The sequence below is a fragment of the Carettochelys insculpta genome, chromosome 1 (genome assembly GCF_033958435.1).
Source record: "Carettochelys insculpta isolate YL-2023 chromosome 1, ASM3395843v1, whole genome shotgun sequence".
Lineage (NCBI taxonomy): Eukaryota > Metazoa > Chordata > Testudines > Carettochelyidae > Carettochelys > Carettochelys insculpta.
Genome location: NC_134137.1, coordinates 124,196,333 through 124,215,400, shown reverse-complemented (window position 1 = coordinate 124,215,400; position 19,068 = coordinate 124,196,333). Strand labels below are relative to the sequence as shown.

At 40.7% G+C, this 19,068-nt stretch overlaps 1 protein-coding gene across 3 annotated transcripts in view; it reads right to left on the bottom strand.

Moving 5' to 3' along the window:
* Positions 1-19,068, bottom strand: part of UXS1 (UDP-glucuronate decarboxylase 1) — a 94,306-nt gene that overhangs the window by 50,577 nt on the left and 24,661 nt on the right. Inside the window, exons 3-6 of one of the 3 annotated variants that reach the window (XM_074991208.1) lie at positions 16,380-16,428; positions 13,299-13,342; positions 6,486-6,546; positions 1,915-2,095 (exon numbers count right to left, since the gene is read on the bottom strand). The exons of 1 other annotated variant lie outside the window; for it this stretch is intronic. In XM_074991208.1, coding sequence (XP_074847309.1) covers positions 1,915-2,095; positions 6,486-6,546; positions 13,299-13,342; positions 16,380-16,428 — 335 coding nt within the window. Of the gene's footprint in view, positions 1-1,914; positions 2,096-6,485; positions 6,549-13,298; positions 13,343-16,379; positions 16,429-19,068 lie in introns of those variants that run through there. One more of the 3 variants, XM_074991216.1, reaches the window with a different exon arrangement.

The window sequence follows — 19,068 nt, the reverse complement described above, 5'->3', positions numbered from 1 at the left end:
CAAATTTGCTCGTAAAAACACACTGCTGTATACCCCACAAGTTGAAGATTATCTTAATTTTATGGTTCCATCCAAAGATGAAGTATGCCCCAAAGAAAAAAAAGGTCACGCAAAACCTACAACAGCAACTTCTCCTTCCAGGCTTTCCCACATTACCTACTATATTGCTTAGACGCACTGTGTCACATCTAAAGTTGACTATGCACTTCAGAGCACGTATTATTTTTAATACACCCTCCACCACATTTGAGGTGCATCATAAGTAATATCAAAGCAGGGGAGAATCTTTTCTTGAGAACTTTACTTTGGCTGTCCGAACTGATCGGATCAGAAGCGCAAACTTTTCAGCATTCCCATTCATTAGTGCTTAGTACGTTGTCCAAAATATAAGCATTTGAAAATAAAACAACTATAATCAGTTAAAATTGAGTTAATGGGGGAGAGGGAGAAAGGAAAGCTGACAAGAGTGAACTGGCTGAGGTAAAAGCTACTAGTATTGGTAGTGAACATAGATCCACTTAATCAGATCCTAATCCCCTTACCCTTCAGCGGCAGCACAGGCTGAAGTAACAGACAGTAAATGAACCAGGGCACTGTCAGAGCAGAATGAGCATGCACCTGCAGAACTATTTCAGCATAACATGCTTTGATCAGAAGACCATCACGATACTTATAAGGAGATGCATTCACAAGAGATTTTTTCTGAAAATTTCCATCCATTTTAGAAATACAGAAAAGTAGAAAAAACAAGAACTTCACTACATTCTTTTAAATATACAGCTACTGTGTAGCTGCAAAGTTTTATTTTACAAAAGGGATGAAAAATCTCCACTGTGGCTAAAATAACGTTACCATACCACCACATATTGCTTTATTCCAAAGGATGTCTGTAACAGCACATGTATCTTGTACAATGTTCTGTAATTAACTATGTTCTGCTGCTTATGGTAACTTGGGTGTAGGATTGCTTATACTTTTGATAACGCAAGTGGGTTTTTCAATAGGTGAGGGACTCAATGAGATCACATCCTTACTTCACTAGGGGCTTGCAAGGGAAATTAGGAATTGTACACATACGATAAACTCTTTCATATCCATCATTCTATCATCTGGAACTCTCAAATAACCAGTATTTTAACCAGAAGTAAATTTTAGTTACGTTTTCCATAAATATACTGAAAATAAATACACAAATTCAGCAAATACAGTATAAGTTTACAGTGTTTACAATACTACTGTTGCTGGTAAAGTACTCTGTATACATTTTTGTTTGTTTCTTAATCTTGTTTTTCTTTAGTGTCATGTATTGCTAAACATACCTCTCTCTTACCCAGAATATTTGAATATCTGGCAACTTCCCAGTCCCAGGGCTGCCGGATAGGAAAGAGTTTATTGTATCAGAACTGGGGACCTCCACCTTTGCCATACCATGTAGATTTTCCAACGGCTCTTAGCCAGGATGCTCAGGGTGGCAAACCCATGATCTGGGTGAGCCTCAGTCTGTGACTCCCAGAAGTGGTAACTGGATGACAGTTAATTGCCCTGCTTTATGTATTCCTTCTGAAGCACGTGGCACTAGCCACTGGTGGAAGACAGGCTATTGCGCTAGACAGCTGCTTGGTCTGACTGAGCATGGTCATTTTCATGTTACGTGTCAATTTTGGGGGGTGACAGGGGAAATTCGCCTCCCATCTAGTCAGGTAGAAAGATGGCATTCATAGTGCAACAACCTCTCTAATTTTCTTTGTGACTTTGGGGGTTAAAATCACTAGCTTGAGAGAATAGGAAGAACCATACCTACTTATATCAAGCAACAAAACTGCATATAAATCCAATTTCTACATGCACTTCTGCTGGCCACGTGTGATTAAGTACAGAGATCAAAGCATATCAGTGTTTAAGCAGGCTACTCACCTTCAATGTACAGGGGCTCAACGACATCATGATTAATCAGTTCAAAGTTCTCGTGGCCAATCCAGTGTTCCACGTTTCTTTTCCTGCCCGTAAAGAAGTTGTCCACAACTGTAACCTCATGGCCATCCATCATTAGTTTGTCAGTAAGATGAGAACCCACAAACCCTGCTCCTCCAGTTATCTGCGTTAGGACAGCAGGTATGAATTTCTTTTTCTTTTTACAGAAACACCAGACAAAGTCCACAAACACAAAGACAGAAGAACAGCAACTTTCCAAATTTTGCTTACCATAGAGGGGACAACTCCATTTCGTTTTAAAATTCATTTGTTTTAAAAATTTTGACCCAATATTTAGGTAACAACATTTCAAGAGAAACACTTCAGGTTTCAAAATGTTGAACAACAATTGTTATGGAGAATATTAGAGGATTTAATTTTTTCCCCCTTTCCTGCCTGCCCAACCCTGAAACTGGGCTTGTGCCCTTTATGCACTGGAAAGCAGCAAAAAGCCTGGAAAAAAATCTCAGTCATCCTCACCCCAAGAAAAGTGTGAAAAGAAGCCTGGGTTTTGAAGTAAGCTTTGGATAAAAACAAAACTACAACAAAGACATAAAACAAACAACACACAGCATTCCTGATATTATTACAAGACTGGTCATCTCCTGGTTTTGATGGAGAATAAGATGGGGAGGGGTAGACTTTAATATTATGAGAGATCTCATCTTATTCAAAGAAATGAGGATGTACAATCTTTAAAGACCTCCTTTCTTCCATATGGCTGTTAAGTGTGAGAGAGTTAGAAGGAAACAAGCTCCAATCTGTCTGATATCTCTTTCCAACTATATTACTCAGTTTTCAGTGTATATGTAACTTTTGCTAGTTCTTTTGTCATCCACAGTGATACAGGATAGACAAGCTCTAAAATTCTACCTTAAAGAAACAAGAAGTCTTCATATATTAACTTTCATATGCTTTTCATAAAGTGCTAAGAAGAACAAATACCCTGTTTAGCTTTTGCAGCTCACCCTTAAAAAGCAGTGAACACAGTAAACTGTACGATTTCTTCAACAAAGCGGGGTTCTATGTTGCATGACACGTTCTAAGGGATATGTCCGTGGAAGCACTAATTTTCTCTAGGCTTCACAAGCTGTTTTCACATATGTATAAGGATACAGAAGTTGGCTACTGCCAAAGACTGTTGAAATGAGAGGTCAAAATAAATTAGCCTGATCCAATATGTTGTCTCATATGACATACTATTATATGACTATGATCATAGTCAGATTTAACAAGGTGATCTACCTATGCACTTACTATATCATCAGGGCATGTCAATGATTGCCAACAGGCTGCAAACTACACAATGAAAAGGTTTTCTAGATTCATTTCTTTACAATTACAACTAATGGATAATGTGACAATTTGATAAAATGTCCTCAGAAGGATCATACTGATTACTGAAATCCTCTTACTTCTGGTTAATGAAAGCCAAAATATTCTTTATTCCTGAACATTCAAAAAAGACTTTGCCATGCAAACGTCTTTAAACAAAACAAAACAATCAGGAAATAAATATATATTTGTCCTTTGTTATTCACCTGACTGCCAACCTACAAAAGGAAAAAAATCATTGTTTCTACTTCTGTTTTCTTCCATAAAGGCTTTGGGTCGTGTCTACACTGGCACAAATCTTCAAAAATAGTCATGCTAATGGCCATTTCGAAGATTACTAATGAGGCGCTAAATTGAATATTCAGCACCTCTTAGCATTTACACGCTTCTGGACGCGGCACTTCGAAAGAGCCGCTTTTGAACTCATGTGACTCGGCGCGGCTACACGGGGGTCCTCTTTGAAAGGACCATGCACATTTCAAAATTCCCTTATTCTCCTCAGCTGAATAATAAGAGGATTTCAAAATGGGTGGGGTCCTTTCAAAAAGGACCCCCGTGTAGCCACACTGAGCCGTGCACATTTAAAAACGAATATTCAATATGTTCAATGCAGCTCCTCATTAGTAATCTTCGAAATGGCCATTGGCATGGCTATTTTGAAGATTTGTGCCAGTGCAGAGACAACCTTAAAGTCTCCCTCCCAACCTCCCACACTTGTTTTTACTTCACATTAGAAATTCAGGACTACTTGTAAGATGGTGGCACAGTAAAACGAAACTGGTGAAGTCTCAACAACTGAAGAGAAATTTGAAGTTAGACTTTTTTAATTCCTGGTTTCTGGGACCTCTACTACACACACATTCCCAGTCAGTAAGGGAGCCAGCCCCCATATAAACTGAAAGCATTACGCAAGAAGGTGGGGAATGTTAGAGCTCCTAATGTCTAGCACAGCAAGGAGAGGGTGGAGGGGTCCTAGCGCAACGGGATTGGGACAGATAGCAGCCCTTCACCTGGCCGAATGAGAAAAAGACAGATGACCTGAACTGGAAGAATTACTGCCAGATAGGACTCAGAAGCATTAGGAAACACTGCAGTCCAACTAAACCACATTGAGTCTTGGGACAAATATGTTTCTGTAGAAGATTTCACAACTCACCTCCTTTCACTAAGGTGGTACCAGTTCTACACAAGGATGCGAAGAACGCTTGACTCAAAACTTGTGGTATTTCTTAGACACAGTGAAAAAATGCTTTTTGAAAAACCAGGCATGTTTAGGCTCTCTCATAACATCACAAATGAGCAAAACAGGGCACAAACCCAATTTTTGTTTGTTTTGAAAACTCTGCAGTCATTTTGAAAAGTTATCAAGGAATTTTATAGTAAATCTGTATTATATTTAGTTATGGCTTCTATAAAGAAATTATTTATAAAAGGAGCTGAATTTCTGCAGGAAAGTAATCATTGAGTTCATTTAATGTTATTTTCATACACTTCAGGCCCTCTCAAAAGGAAAGGAAGGATGATTTTAGCACCCAAGATGTCTACATATAGTCTTTCAGCTATCACAGTAGTTCAGACAGACTGGACACTATTTCAAAACATAGCTGCTTACAAATCACAACAGACCTGAAAATCTTTCTATTGCAGAACAGTAATTTTCACTTCAAAGCTGCAGACCCAATATCTAGTGCTTGAGGAGTATATACTGGCACCATATAGATAGAATACATTTACTTACAACTTTAGTAGCATAATTAAACAATTGATCACTTCATTATTCAAGTGCATAAAAATAGTGTATAATTCATTGCTGTCTGAAACAGTTGGATGTTTGTGTAGTTCCAATGTAGGTTCATTTCCTTCTGGTTACAGACATCTCTAGTGCTTTCAACCAGATTCAGGACATTGGATGTTCCATGTGGGTATCAGATTTTATTTCATAGGTACAACACACAGGATTTGGAGAACATACAGTGCTGATCCTAAATTGACATCCTATTAAGAAAGTTTCCATGAACAAAATAAGCCCACCACAGCCCATCTTCTAAGAAAAAGCAAAGGTAAACAAACCCCTAGCACAGGGCATGGAATTTAATAGACTTGGGCTCTGCTGAACCAGAGTGGTAGGGGAAATGAACTCAATGAGCAACCCTAATCCTAAATGGACATATCTAGGAGCTGTCAGCTTTAGTATGCTCAGCTGCTGGGCAAGAGTATAGGCAGAAGAGTATAGGCTGTCTGTAAAGCACCCAGGATCCAAACCACAAAGAACTTCTTAGGTTTAACACATCTTGAAATGCAGCTGGAATCAAAAAGGGAGCAAGAGAAGATTCCAGAGTACAGATGGTATACAGCAACCCATCCGCTTGGCTCAAAAGCCACTGTGATCACCTCACACCCTTTGCTTTTCTTTCTACACTTGTTCAACACTAACTTCAATACCTAGCTTAAGATTTGTGCTCCGATACCAAAAGCAATCCATATGTTGACTTCAGTTGCCTGAAAGACCACTTCATCCTCTGGGATCATGACCCTTCTTGACAGCTACATTCTATCAAACAATGAAACTGTCAGACAACAGACATGTTGGTGAGCACTCCTTACCAGAGCAGCAAAAATGTGGCACACATTTGTCTGATACAGAATTTGTATATTCTGTACCTCCTTTGAATCCGGAAGGCAAGTTCATTCCTGAACCACAGCAAAGGCTGGCCCAGAGAACAGAAGAATCGAAGAACAGCCCCATATCAAAGGCACCTCTGAGCCACTGCAGCAGCAGAGATTCTCTCGAGCATTAGAATGACCTGTCACAACTCACCCTCTGCTTGTGGCGCACCCTGGAATGTTCTCTACGCTCTCTACAAGACCTCCTTGTACACCTGGGTTTCACAAGTCTGGGGTATTCCTCTATGTTTGTCTGGCTCATGGGTGCTCTATTACTGTGCAAAAGGGACCAGAAGGCATCTAGGACTGTCTCCACAGTATACTCTCTCCAAGCCTCAGCTGAATGGGTTTTCCCAATGCTTTGCACTTTCTAAACCAATGCCCCTCTACAGCAGATCTTCAAGCTTCCTGGGGTTTCTTCTCATTAATCCTGGGACCCTAATTAACTTTTACACAATTCTAAACCAATGCCTCTTATTTTCCAGAGCATGAGCGCTGATGAGATACTGACTTACCAAAATTCTTTTACGGTCCTTTTCGGATAGAAATTTCACTGGTGGATACTTCTGGGTGAAACTACAGAACATTTCAAAACAGGAAGAAAAACTAAATTAAGATTTATTTAGGTGATTGATGACAACTTTTCCTTCATGTATCTACTTTGTGAAGTTTGTCACAAAAATTAACCCAATAAGCAGGAAAGAACACTGGATACTGTAAAAGTTCAAAGGTATGTTTACTTAGATTTTTAACCTCGTGGAAAGATGCTTTCAAATTACTATCATCCTTCTAAAGAAAAAAAGAAAACAGGAGCCACAAGAAATTGTTCTGCATTCCATAAAAATATGGTAAAGAGGACTGAATTATGGCCACCCTCTGGCCACTTATTTTCTACTTTATGATGCACAATTTTTTTTTAAAAAGTGATTTTTTTCTTGCTTGATTTTGCATTCAAAGATTTGGGGTTTGTCTATGGAAAACTGGAGAACTGGTACCGATTATGACATCACAGGGGACTGAAACCAGAACAACCACTATTTACAGAAATATTTTCAGATGGCTGGTTTTGAATTTTTTCTAACTCAAACTCCTGAAAAACACTTGAGTGAAGAAAATACAGTTCTATTAAATATTTCACACCCTCATCCTCTCCATTTTTCCTTTATACCTTCATTTATTTAAAATTTTAAAACAAAAAAGTCAAGGACATTTTGTGCTTAAATAAGGATAGCCTTCCCAGAGCAGCATAATATGAGAGTTAATGATGTTTTGCCAATGATGGCTGAAAAGACAACAGTAGGGTCTCAACATTCACGAGGGTTGAGCGTTCAGAACCCTTGCAAATGTTGATTTTTTCAGAATGGGGAAGGGAGGGGCTCCCAGCCCTGGAGCCCCAGGGAACCCTCAGTGGTCGCTGGTGCTCCTGGCCCTGAAGCCCTGGGGAAGTGAGGCCACTCGCGAATAACAATTTGCGAATATGGCACTCGCAAATGTCAAAACCCTATTGTATCACTATTTTGGAGAGTTGTGTTTTACCATTTCACATACTATTGTTTGCACTCTTAATCCATAAATAAATCAAGTTAAAAGTCCATAGGCTGGGGTCAAGGGAGCTAAAATAAAACATTTGGCTAGGGATTCTCACTTTCTCCAGAACTGCTAGGCCTGAAAATTGTAAGCTTACAATTGATGCTCAAGAGCATAAAGAATTATGGACCAAGAGCTACCACACCTCAATCATTTTTCCCACTTGCCTGTGTGCTGTATTATGTAAACATCAAGTAAGGTTGTGTTGTGTTTCAGTTAAGCAGTATTTTAGTGTTGCCAACACTTCAGTAGTTCAGGTCATTAAGTAAATGTCATAAGAGGCAATGCAAATAATCATCACCCTTCCCTCCACTTACTTTGTATGCTGCAACTTGTGGGTGAAGAGAGTCAGTGGAGTAAACAGACCTGCATATATATGAAGAATTCTCCTCGACAGATTAGTTTTTCATCTGTCCACAAAGAATGCCAATGGACTGACTCCATTCCCCTGGATCTGAAGGACCATGCCTTAATTTTCTCTCATCCACAACCTTAACTCAGCAGGGGTATCCAAGAGCAGAGCACAGATGCTGTATACTTGAATGGCATCTTCAATCCCAGAATGCACGTTAACCTCTTCAGGCAGCAGAAGAACACTCAAATATTCCTATGCATGGAGGTGGCTGCAGACTCTTCACACACAAATACCTCCTCATCAATGAGCTCTCCAATGGTACAAATCTTTGACACAATTGGGGGCGGGGGACAGGGTTGGGAAAATAACAGAACCCATTCCTTCCCTGACCAAATGGATGTCTCCATGTGTTGGTTCTCAGGTCACCACCATCAGGAACCCAGTTCAGGTTGTTTAGATGCTTTAACTGGATGCCACTCTAGTAATGCTTTACATATATGCAATATGAGCGTAAAATGCTATCCATTCAGAATTTACCAGGGCTAACATTTTACACTTGCTTTGCGTGAACATGAATAACTATACGGACACAAGAGTGGAGAGTCAGGCCCATTTCTTGTGATTCCACAGTACCAAAACCAGATGTGTGGAGAGGGATCCATGTAAATATTCTCCCCTCACCGGTAGACACACAATGACATCATCTGAAATATAACCCATTAATAACATACTCCAAATGTGAAGTCAAACATATGCATCATCACCCAAGGCTAAATAACCTACTTGCTCTGACACAAGAAGAAATTGTAATGTGACACTGTATTATGAAGTTGTGCAGTAACGATGTTTTTCGAGATGTGTGTCTCTGGGGGTGCTCCACAGTAAGTGATGGGCTCACCCAGCACTGCAGCATGGACTTTTCCAAGCAGCACTGAGTGGGGCTGTGCATGTGCCAACCTAGCACATGCTATTTGTGCCACTGGAGATAGCACATGCAGCCCCGCACTCTCCTCAGTTACTTCACTGACATCTTAACTATGCCTGTTACACCAAGAAGTGGGATCACTCATGGGGACACACATGTCAAAGAACCACTGTTACTCCATTAAGTGAGTATCTTCTCTTCCTTCTTCAAGTGCTGTTCCCGTGGCTGCTCCACGGTAAATGACTGTAGAGAAAGGTGTCCCCGAGGTATTTGTGCCCTTTACCCACTCTCGAGCAGTACTGCATGCATTTGGAGTTCTCCCAGGTTGCAAAGATGTCTACAGCTGAATGGCCCCATATCTGAAAGAGGTGTTGGGACACTTCAAGATGGAGTTCCCATTTGTGGTCCAGGGAGAAATGGTGACTTAGTGAGTCTGCAAGTGTGTCGTTCATTCCCGGCAGGTGTGATGCCGTAAGGATAATATTTGGAACTGGTGTACTGGTCACAAGTTGTATGGCAGCTGCATAAAGGGATTGCAACCGGGCTCCTCCCAGATGATTGCTATAGAACATCGTGGTGGTATTGTCCATGAGATCTGGATGGTTTTGTTTTGAATGTGCAGCAGAAAATGTCTGCAATCATTGAAAACAGCGAGTACCTCAAGAAGGTTGATACGTAACCTCTATTCATTCCTGGTCCATTGACCTTGGACATGATGCTGTTGGCAACGTGCTCTGCAGCCAAGAAGCAAAGCGTCTGTTGTAATTTGACAGGCTGGTAGGGCACAATGAAATGGGACCCTACTAGGGTGTTTCATTCTTGGATCCACCATCATAACAACTCACTTACCTTCTGAGGTTGTGATATTCACCTGCATGTGACACTTGCTGGGGGTATACACTGAGGCCACCCAATGCTGCAGGCAGTGAAAATGCAGCCGAGCATTAGGGACAACCTAAACAGCAGCCGCCACGTGGCCGAGGAGGTGCACGCATATAAGCATGGGAGCTGTAGGGCTGATGGTAAGGTGTGATATCAGGCCCTTTATAGCTGCGTGGCATTGTATAGGGAGATAAGCTCGAGCGGTTGCAAAGTTGAGCCGAATTCCTAAGACGACAATAAACGTGGTAGGATCCAGGATCGATCTGGCGATGTTTATAAGGAATCCCGGAGATTGTAGGGGATGTTTTGTGGACTGGACCATGGCTCTTGTGATGTCTTGAGATGGTCCTCGAAGGAGGCAGTCATCGAGATACGGGAATATGGTGATGCCTTCCCCTCTGAGGTACGCAGCTACTGGGTCAATGACTTTGGTGAATACCTTGGGAGCAGTGAAAATCTGAAGGGCGGGACTCTGTATTGACAGTGTTGTGCTCCAAAGCGCAAGAAGCATCTGTGAACAGGGTGAACAGTGATGTGGACATGTGTGTCTTGGAGGCTGAGGGCTGCAAACCAGTCCCTCTCACTCTTCCAGTTCAGGGATTAGAGAAGACAGTGTGGACATCCTGACTCACTGTTTGTGGATGTACTTGTTAAAACTGCCTTAGATCTAAGATGGGTCTCCAGCCCCATTTTCTTTTCTATTAGAAAGCAGCTTGAGTAAAACCTTTTCCAGTGGTGCTGCTTTGGAATTTCTTCTATGGCTCCAGTTTGTAAGAGGTGTAGCACTTTGAGCCATGGGAAGGGTCCCTGAAAAGGGATGGGGGCGGGGGGCATGCTGGAGGGAGAGAGAGTAGAGGGAGAGTGTATCCCTGGGCGATGATGCCTAACACCCATCTGTGGTTATTTGCATCCACTGGTGATAAAACTGACATAGGTGGTGGAGGTATCTGGTAGTTGTGCACTAGTGTGTGTGGGAAGTTCAACAAGCCCTTGACCACAACTTCAATCCTGCTATTTTGAGGCCGCTGGAGGCGTGGAGCAGTTGTTAGGGCCTGATTTCTTGGTTCATTGATATTACATTAGTAAGGTTTGTACGACTGCTTTGCAAATGATTGCTCCTTATATCTCTGGTATGAGGTGTATCTTTTACAGAATGGGGCATATACATCCCTGAAACACGCAAAAGGGTTCGTGTCTTTGCTAGAGTGTAAGACTTTGTCTGTGTTTACTGCAAACAGTTTAACTTTGTTCAACGGTAAGTCTTCTATCTTCATCTCGAGTTCTTTTGAAAGACCTGCTGCCTGTATCCATGAGGCTCTTTGCATAGCTGTGACCATGGCTCTGGCTGCTTTATCAGCCAAGTCTAGTGCCATCTACAATGCTGTTTTGCTGCAGTGTAGCCTTCTCTGAACCATAGATTTCATGGTAGGTCTTTTGTCCTCAGGCAGATGAGGGATTAATTGGGAAAACTTAAAATAATTGTCAAAGCTGTGATTGGCTAACAGCACTAAATAGTTAGCTATATGCAGTTGGAGAGTGGAAGATGAATAAATCCTCCTGTCGAATAGTTCAAGGTGCTTATGCTCCTTGTCAGCAAGGGTGTTTTAGTACATTGATGATTTTGCTCAGGCACATAAGTACAACTACTTTGTTTCATCAAACCTATATATTTATTAACATTATACATTTTAAACTACTACTGTAATATACAAACAAAAATTATTTTCTAGTTTTTAAGCTAATTGTAGTGAAATTATCTAGTTACAAAATACAGTGTTCTGCCATATTGCAGGGTATTTTTTGATGCATGACAGAACAGTTAAAGTTTACTTCCGCAGCAAAACTCCGCAACATCTCTGGGTAGCGCTTGTGTGTTTTTGTATGCCTACTGTACTACTATTTCTGGTGAGTAGCAACATAAAACTATTTTACATATATTTAATATGTATTTAAAAGTGTACAGGCCCACCCCATCTCCATTTTTCATTTTTGATAAGGGGTGTGAGAATATATAGTGAGAACAAAAGGGGTGCAGGCTGCAGTAAAGGTTAAGAACCACTGCTGCGCAGTATCTACTTGGTGGCAGGCACTATGTAGTCAATAGCTGAATGTTGCCAACAAAATCATTCTGTTCGATCAACCAAATCAGTGATCATATTAGGATTTAGTAAAAGGGGGGTCACATATTCTCAACAACAATGATAAGTGGCAGATTAGTAAACCTGGAAGTCAGCTGAAAATAAAACCTGACATCTGTTTTTGAGCATGATTTCATTTGCAGCCAAGACAAAGCACGAAGCATCCTGGAAGCTTTGTCGGCATTATGCATGCTCAATTCCAGGAGCTGAACACAGTTTCACCCTTCTTCCATGGGACAGGCATAGTGATAGCAAGCATATCAGATGCAGTCATGTGCTTACTGATACTGTATCACCTGCCAGATAGGGCACAGGTTAAAGCGTGGCACAGGGACAGAGTTAACAGCCCTGAGTTCTCTTAAACAAAAATAACTGGACATCCATACTGATGAAGGCTGAAAACCTTCCTAAACTCAGAGTATTTTATCTTCTAGTTCTTCGTATTTTACTGAATTGAATCCTTTTTGATTCAACAGCAGAGATTTGAACAACAGTGTTTTTTTTTTTTTTTTAAATTGCTTAAGGCACAAGAATACCTTCACCTTAGCCTCTCTCTCACACAGTTTGTGCTCAGTGTGCTGCTGAAGTGCATTAGGCCTTAGTCCTGCAAACCCCTATGTAAGGACTTAATTAAAAAAAAATAGAGCCATTAATTTCAGAGAGACCATTCCCAGGTACACACAGGCCAGTATGGAGGGCTGAGATCCCCCTGCTCTATGCTAGAGACCAGCTGCAGCCCAGGCTCTCAGCTCAGCTGCAGCCCCTGCACCTTACCCCTTTGGGAGTGATGGCTTGGCTCATTTTCTTGTCAGTCATATGTCGGCCTCCAATTCAGATGAAGGGGCTCTAGGGCTTACAGCTGAAGCTGTGAAACTGGCAAGAAAGGATGGTAGGCCCCTGTTGTTAAATTGAGCCTTTGACCAGGCACTCCTAGGAGGAGCTGAGGGTTTGAGCTGGGGGCTTAAGCTGCAAGCCCAGTTTTGGTGCTTAATTTCATAGTTAGGAATCTACCAGCCTGTCTTGTCAATTTCATGACTGGAGCTCTCAGTCACCTGCTATAGACCAGAGCTGTGAAACTGGTAAGAATGATGGCCAATGTAAATAATGTAATGTCTATATGGACACCTTGTTGCCATGACACCACCAACAGCGCTACACCTCTCGTGGACGTGGAGTTATCATATCAATGCAGTACGATACGTACCTCGGCAGGAGCAAAGCTGTAGTATGTACACTGACATAATCACATCGGCAAACTGCCCTATGTCAGCCTAGCTGTATAGTATAGACCATGCTTTTGTGCTAACAAACAAACAGGACATGTCCAATGTTACTAAGCACATCATATTTGTGTGCTTCTACCAAATACCCTAAGACTCATTCAGAACAAAACAAACACAGCTCTGTTGAGTGAACCCCAACATCACAAGAGAAAACATACCTTTTTTCCAGGTCTCTGATTTTCTCTCTTAGTGGCCCAACAGCCTAAAGTAGGAACAACAGTAATTCTTTAAAGGAAGCTACAAGAAATACCATCTCAGAAAAACAAAAGAATGCCTGTGCAGACTATTATAAAGTAAAAATGTGGCTATCTAAATAAGTTCACAGAAGACATCAAAATCACAAGGATTTACATTTACAAAGAGTCTTTTTTGCCAATGTATGCCAAAGCATTTTAGAAAAAAGGAAGAATCTGTTACAAATACAGGAAATTACTCCACCTACCACTGACATGCAGCACATGCAGAGTAGCTGTTTAAAAACCACGCAGCAACAGTAAACAATTAGGACAATACAAGAAACAAACTAAGTTGTTGGGGAAGTGAGGCAGACAGTATACTAAATATATTAAAATACAGCCATCACACCAGGACTGAAACTTCTGAAAATTGCCTTTAAGACTTAAAATTTGACAGGGTCTAAGTTTTAAAGAGATAATGACATTAAAAAAAAATTCTAAACAAATATCTTAGACTGGGTTGTTACAACCACAATGGACTATTAAAGGGAAAGAAATTTAAAAATGCAGTTTACGTACTACAGTAAACACTTTTGTATCCAGCAGCCCCGGGACCAGGAGGTTGCGGTATATGCAAATATTCTGATTAATAGAGAGCAACTGGTGGGATGCACAGGAGAGGGTCAGTGCTCCTCCCGCCTAATAACAAAGTTCAGCCCTCTCCCCCTCTTTCCCCAATGCACTCCAGTGTTGGCTTCTGCTCAACCACTGCCCCAATCTTGTTGGTGGGGACAGCATGGAGCCACTTGAAGATGGCAATGTGTGGCTTGCTGTGCTGTGCAGAGAACAATTCCAGGCAGTGGACACAGGGCGGGAGAGCAGAGGAGTCCACCAGCTGCACACACAGGCAGCACAGAAGGACACAGGGTGGGAGCTGAATGGGCCAGTCTCATGCACTGCTTGAATGCTCCGTAATTCACATACCCCAGCCATGATGCCATTTCTCTGCACTCCTGCCCAGTGTCCGATGCCCAGAGCTTCAGCTGTGGCTTATGACCGTTATTTGAGTGTTTCACTTATTCAAATACCAGATAAAAGAAAGTTTACTGTAATATCCGTGCTCTTTGTTTAACACTGCACTTCTCTGAACGTGAACAATGATCTATAAATGAAATCAGTTTCACTTCCAGACTATCACGTAATGATAGTATTATTCCAGACTATCACGTAATGATGGGTTTGAGGCGATAGATGAAGTCTGAATGGGTTAACAGCATACTGGGCTGCATTAGTAGGAGCACTGGCCACAGATCTAGGGAGATAATTATTCCCTTTTATTCACTGGCGATGCCACACTTGGAATACTGTGTCCAATTCTGCCCCCCCGCCATTACAAAAACAATGTGAAGACACTAGAGAGAGTACAGCGAAGGGAGTGGAGCATATTAATTATGGAGAGGCTGAGGGATTTAGGTGTATTCACAGTACAGAAGGGTGAGGGGGGATTTAACGACAGCCTTCAAATGCCTGAAGAGGGCTGACAAAGAGGATGGAGAAAGGCTGTTTTCAGTGATGACAGGTGACAAAAAGCAATGGTTGCAAGTTGCAGTAGGAGAAGTCTAGGTTGGTTACTAGGAAAAAACTATTTCACTAGGAGCATGGTGAAGTACTGGAATGCATTACTAAGAGGGGTAGTGGAATCTCCATCCCTAGAGGTTTTTAAGTCCTAGCTTGACAAACACCTGACTGGGATGATTTACTTGGGATTGGTCTTGCTTTGAGCAGGGGGTTGGACTTGACGACTTCCAGAGGCCTTTTCCTAGCCTGTGATTCTATTTTGATTTTAGGTTTTATGAATGCTTACTACAAAATTTAAATTTGGGGGCAAATATAAGTTGACAGTATCTCTTTAGGATCACTTAAAATAGTATTACTGGCATCACAGTGCCGATTAAACTGTGGATTTACACGAAAAATACTGAACAGGTTAGGTTTTGACAAAGGAAAGCCTCGAGGAAATGAAATAATCTCTCTCCCCCTCACCTTCCTCCATGTACTATAATCTAGGTTTATTAATTCAGTAACTTGTACTGAGTAGTATTTCAGCAAGCAGTCCCATTGATTCCAAGGGAGAAGGATATTACATAATGTGAATAAACACGATCTAATCGGGCTAGGTATTTTCAGCAAGCTCCAGAGAACTATTATTTCTCATGAATTTTACAATAATTTTTTCCACATTGGATATTCACAGATTTGTAAAACTGACATTTCCAAATCTACAAAATTCCTATTGAAGATGTATCCAAAATTCCCCAAACGCCCACGTTAAGACATTAAGAGCCTGTTCCAAAGCCTGAACTCAGTGAAAAGACAAGTGAATTTAATCAGCTTCAAATAATGTTCCAAGTATAGAGTGCTTTTGAGATACAAGAAATCTGGTAAATCAAACACTGCTGATCTCCTAAAACTAAGGGGGAGAGAGATTATTTCAGTTCTGTGAGTGAACAGTCATTCACAGAACAGTGTCAACATCAGCTACTATAAACTTTCATTTTTTGGTATTACTGAACTGAAACATAGTGAAAGCTTACTAAGTTTTTCTGTTGTGCTAATCAACACAGTATTTCATCATTACAATAAATTGGTTAATCAGCTCAAGGGTAAAGAACAAAGTAATGTAAACGTGGAAATTTTAAAACAGGAAACACTTGTTAAAAGTGAAATACACACATTTTTGGAGGGGTGGCAGAGAAGGAACAGAATTAATACAGAAGTCAAATTGGTAACAAAGGCTCAATTCCCAGAAGGACTAGGGTAGTTAGAAAGACACTATGGCAAACAGGATTAGATCTTTAGAGTTTTAATCTTCAGAGTTTAAGGAAAACAGAGAGAAGTCACTGATTAGTGCTGGAAGCTGTTTGGGTCCACTATAATTAAGAACAGTATAGACATGGGAACAAATGCTGAAGATTGTATTAGTGAGAGAATAAGTACATTATTCTAATTAGAAAAAAATTAATTAAAACAGAAAAATAGGATATAACCACCTAATAAACTGACCTCTTCTATCTTACTTTCAACTTTCTGATCTCCATTCTCTTGAATAGACCTGTTAGGGGGAAAAAGAGCCATGAAGAGATCAACTAAGCTACATTTCAAATATGTTCATAATTAAAAAAAAAAAAAAAAAAAAACTCCTTTAAAAAGTTATGATTTCAAAATGTGGTCTCTAGATAAAACCACAGAAAGCAAATAGCCATTCCATAACCTGATGCAATGTTTACTGAAGTCAAGTGGAGCCTTCTCACTAACTAACAGTCTTTATTTCAGGTCCAAAGTTAGCAGTCTTGATGAACACGGTAGATTCCCTTTATTAAAAATTTAATGCAATATAAAAAAGCTAATTAGTCACTCATCCCATAACAGGTTAAGCCACCTCTCCTAAAATATATATTTGTAGTGCAGTTCAACCAGAAATCATGACTTGAATGGCTTGCAAGGTGCATATTTATTGTCTCAATGATTCCCTATCAGGTACACAAATAATGCATATTTTCTCCTACTGCTGAAGTTGCAATATCAATCTAGGATCACAAAGTTAAGAAGGATTCTTCATTTCCCATAAACATTCTATGGACCAAATAATGCCCTTGGCTGATCCTGTGAAATTTCAGACTCTCTTTCATATTCAAATTTGACACATTAACATGTGGTTTGAACCGGGATGCAAATTTTCTGGGACACTATAGGGGCTCTTCTGCATACTTGGCTTAATCTAATTCTTAATTCCCGCCCCCCGCCCCTGCGCTCACCTTGATATTTTTTTTCTGATTTGTCAACCTCAATTACTGTTTTTGGTTCTCTATGCCTTAAATATTGAGTCTGTTCTGGTATGGCTATGGTCTGAAGAAGTGGGTCTGTCCCATGAAAGCTCACCTAATAAATTATTTTGTTAGTCTTTAAAGTGCTACTTTACTGCTTTTTTGCTGTGAAATTCCACTACAGTTAGTGGGGTGACCAAAGTGTAACTGACTGGAAGATGGTAAGCAGTTTGGTGGAACAAGGAATGGTAAAATTCAGCTCATTGTTTCCTCTAGACTGACTCTGAACCTATAAGTAGTAAACATTTTTGTCAGTGGAGCAATCAGATCTGACCCTAATTACACAAAAGCTACATCAACTGGGTAGGAAGGTGTCAGTTTTACTCAACCATTTTCCAGAGTATTCACTGTGTATCTTACATATTTGATGAGGCAAAGAAAGAAAGAATTATAATTCCATTCAGAAAGCACTAGAATTTTTCAATGGATGATGAAAGGCATGTTCTGCAATTAAATATATTTGGTTAAATTATCATTGTTAAACTGCTTAAGTTTACAAAACTTAACACACAACTTAAGCAGATTTCCAGTGCCGCGTAATAAAAAAGTTAATTCCTGTTGTCATAACTGACATCAGACAGAGGCACCTCTGCTTCAAATAGCCATTGACACAGATGGCAGGCCTATCAACGTATTAAGGGGGTTTAAACAGCACCACGTATTTCTCACTCTGGCTTTGAATTTTTTAAATTAATAAAAAAAGTCTAAGGCAGCTTTGATTTAAAAAGAACAAAATCAGCACACTGAAGTCTATGTTAAGTAACCAACCCTATGGACAGAAACATACTTCAAGGTTACCTAGTAAAGGTGGAGCCGCACCAATGTATTCGGTGATACTACAGGGTGGCCACAAGTCAGGAAGTTGCAGAATAAAGCCGGTCTCTTGTACAGGTTTCACTGTAATCTAGTTTTATGTATATAATCACTTGAGATGTTAGTGATGTTCTTCAAGTGAGCCACTTCTACCAACTTAGCACACACAATCATCACTCTAGTTTAAAGACTTCATCATCATTGGTGTCTGATGCCTCTACCACCATTCCTTTCCATCGTTCCCTGTCCAGTGCAGAGTGGCTTAGGTTCTGTAGACTACCTCTGCACCAGTCTACTGTATCATCTATCCATTTTCTACGGGGTCTGCCGCTCCTACTCGAACCATCCATTATGCCGAATACCAGGGTCTGTCACCACTCCTAGGACGTTTCTACACAGGCCACTTCCTTTGGAAGTGGCACGCTAATACATGGAGCAAAAGATACTAATGAGGCATGGATGCAAATTCCCTGTGCCTCATTAGCATAATGTCTCCTGATTTGGAGTCCGGAAGACTGTTCTCCCGGATTCCAAAACACTGTGTAGAAGCGCAGCCCCGGGGGTGGTTCTGGAAGGAAGTCCTTCTTCCAGAGGCCCCTTCTTCCTCAAAATTTTCGGGAAGAAGGGGCCTCCGGAAGGAGGACTTCCTTCTGGAAGCCCCCCTGGGGCCGCGCTTCTACACAGCGTTTGGGAGTCCGAAAGAACAGTATTACGGACTCCAAATCATGTGATGTTATGCTAATGAGGCACAGGGAATTTGCATCTGTGCCTCATTAGCATCTTTCGCTCCATGTATTAGCATGCCACTTCCAAAGGCCTGTATAGAAACGGCCCTAGAGAGGACAGCTATGTCTATGTGACAAACCCCCTAATCATCATAAAGTTGCATACACCAGCAGGTAGGTCAGAATAACCGCATTGCTCCTGTATGTGGATTTTACACATCCTCAGCAATATAGTTTTACCAACATAATTTGCTAGCATACCTTAAGTCTATATGATTTTACTTAAGTTTGCACAAATCCTTGTTTAACTTAATTTTCATTTCAGACAGT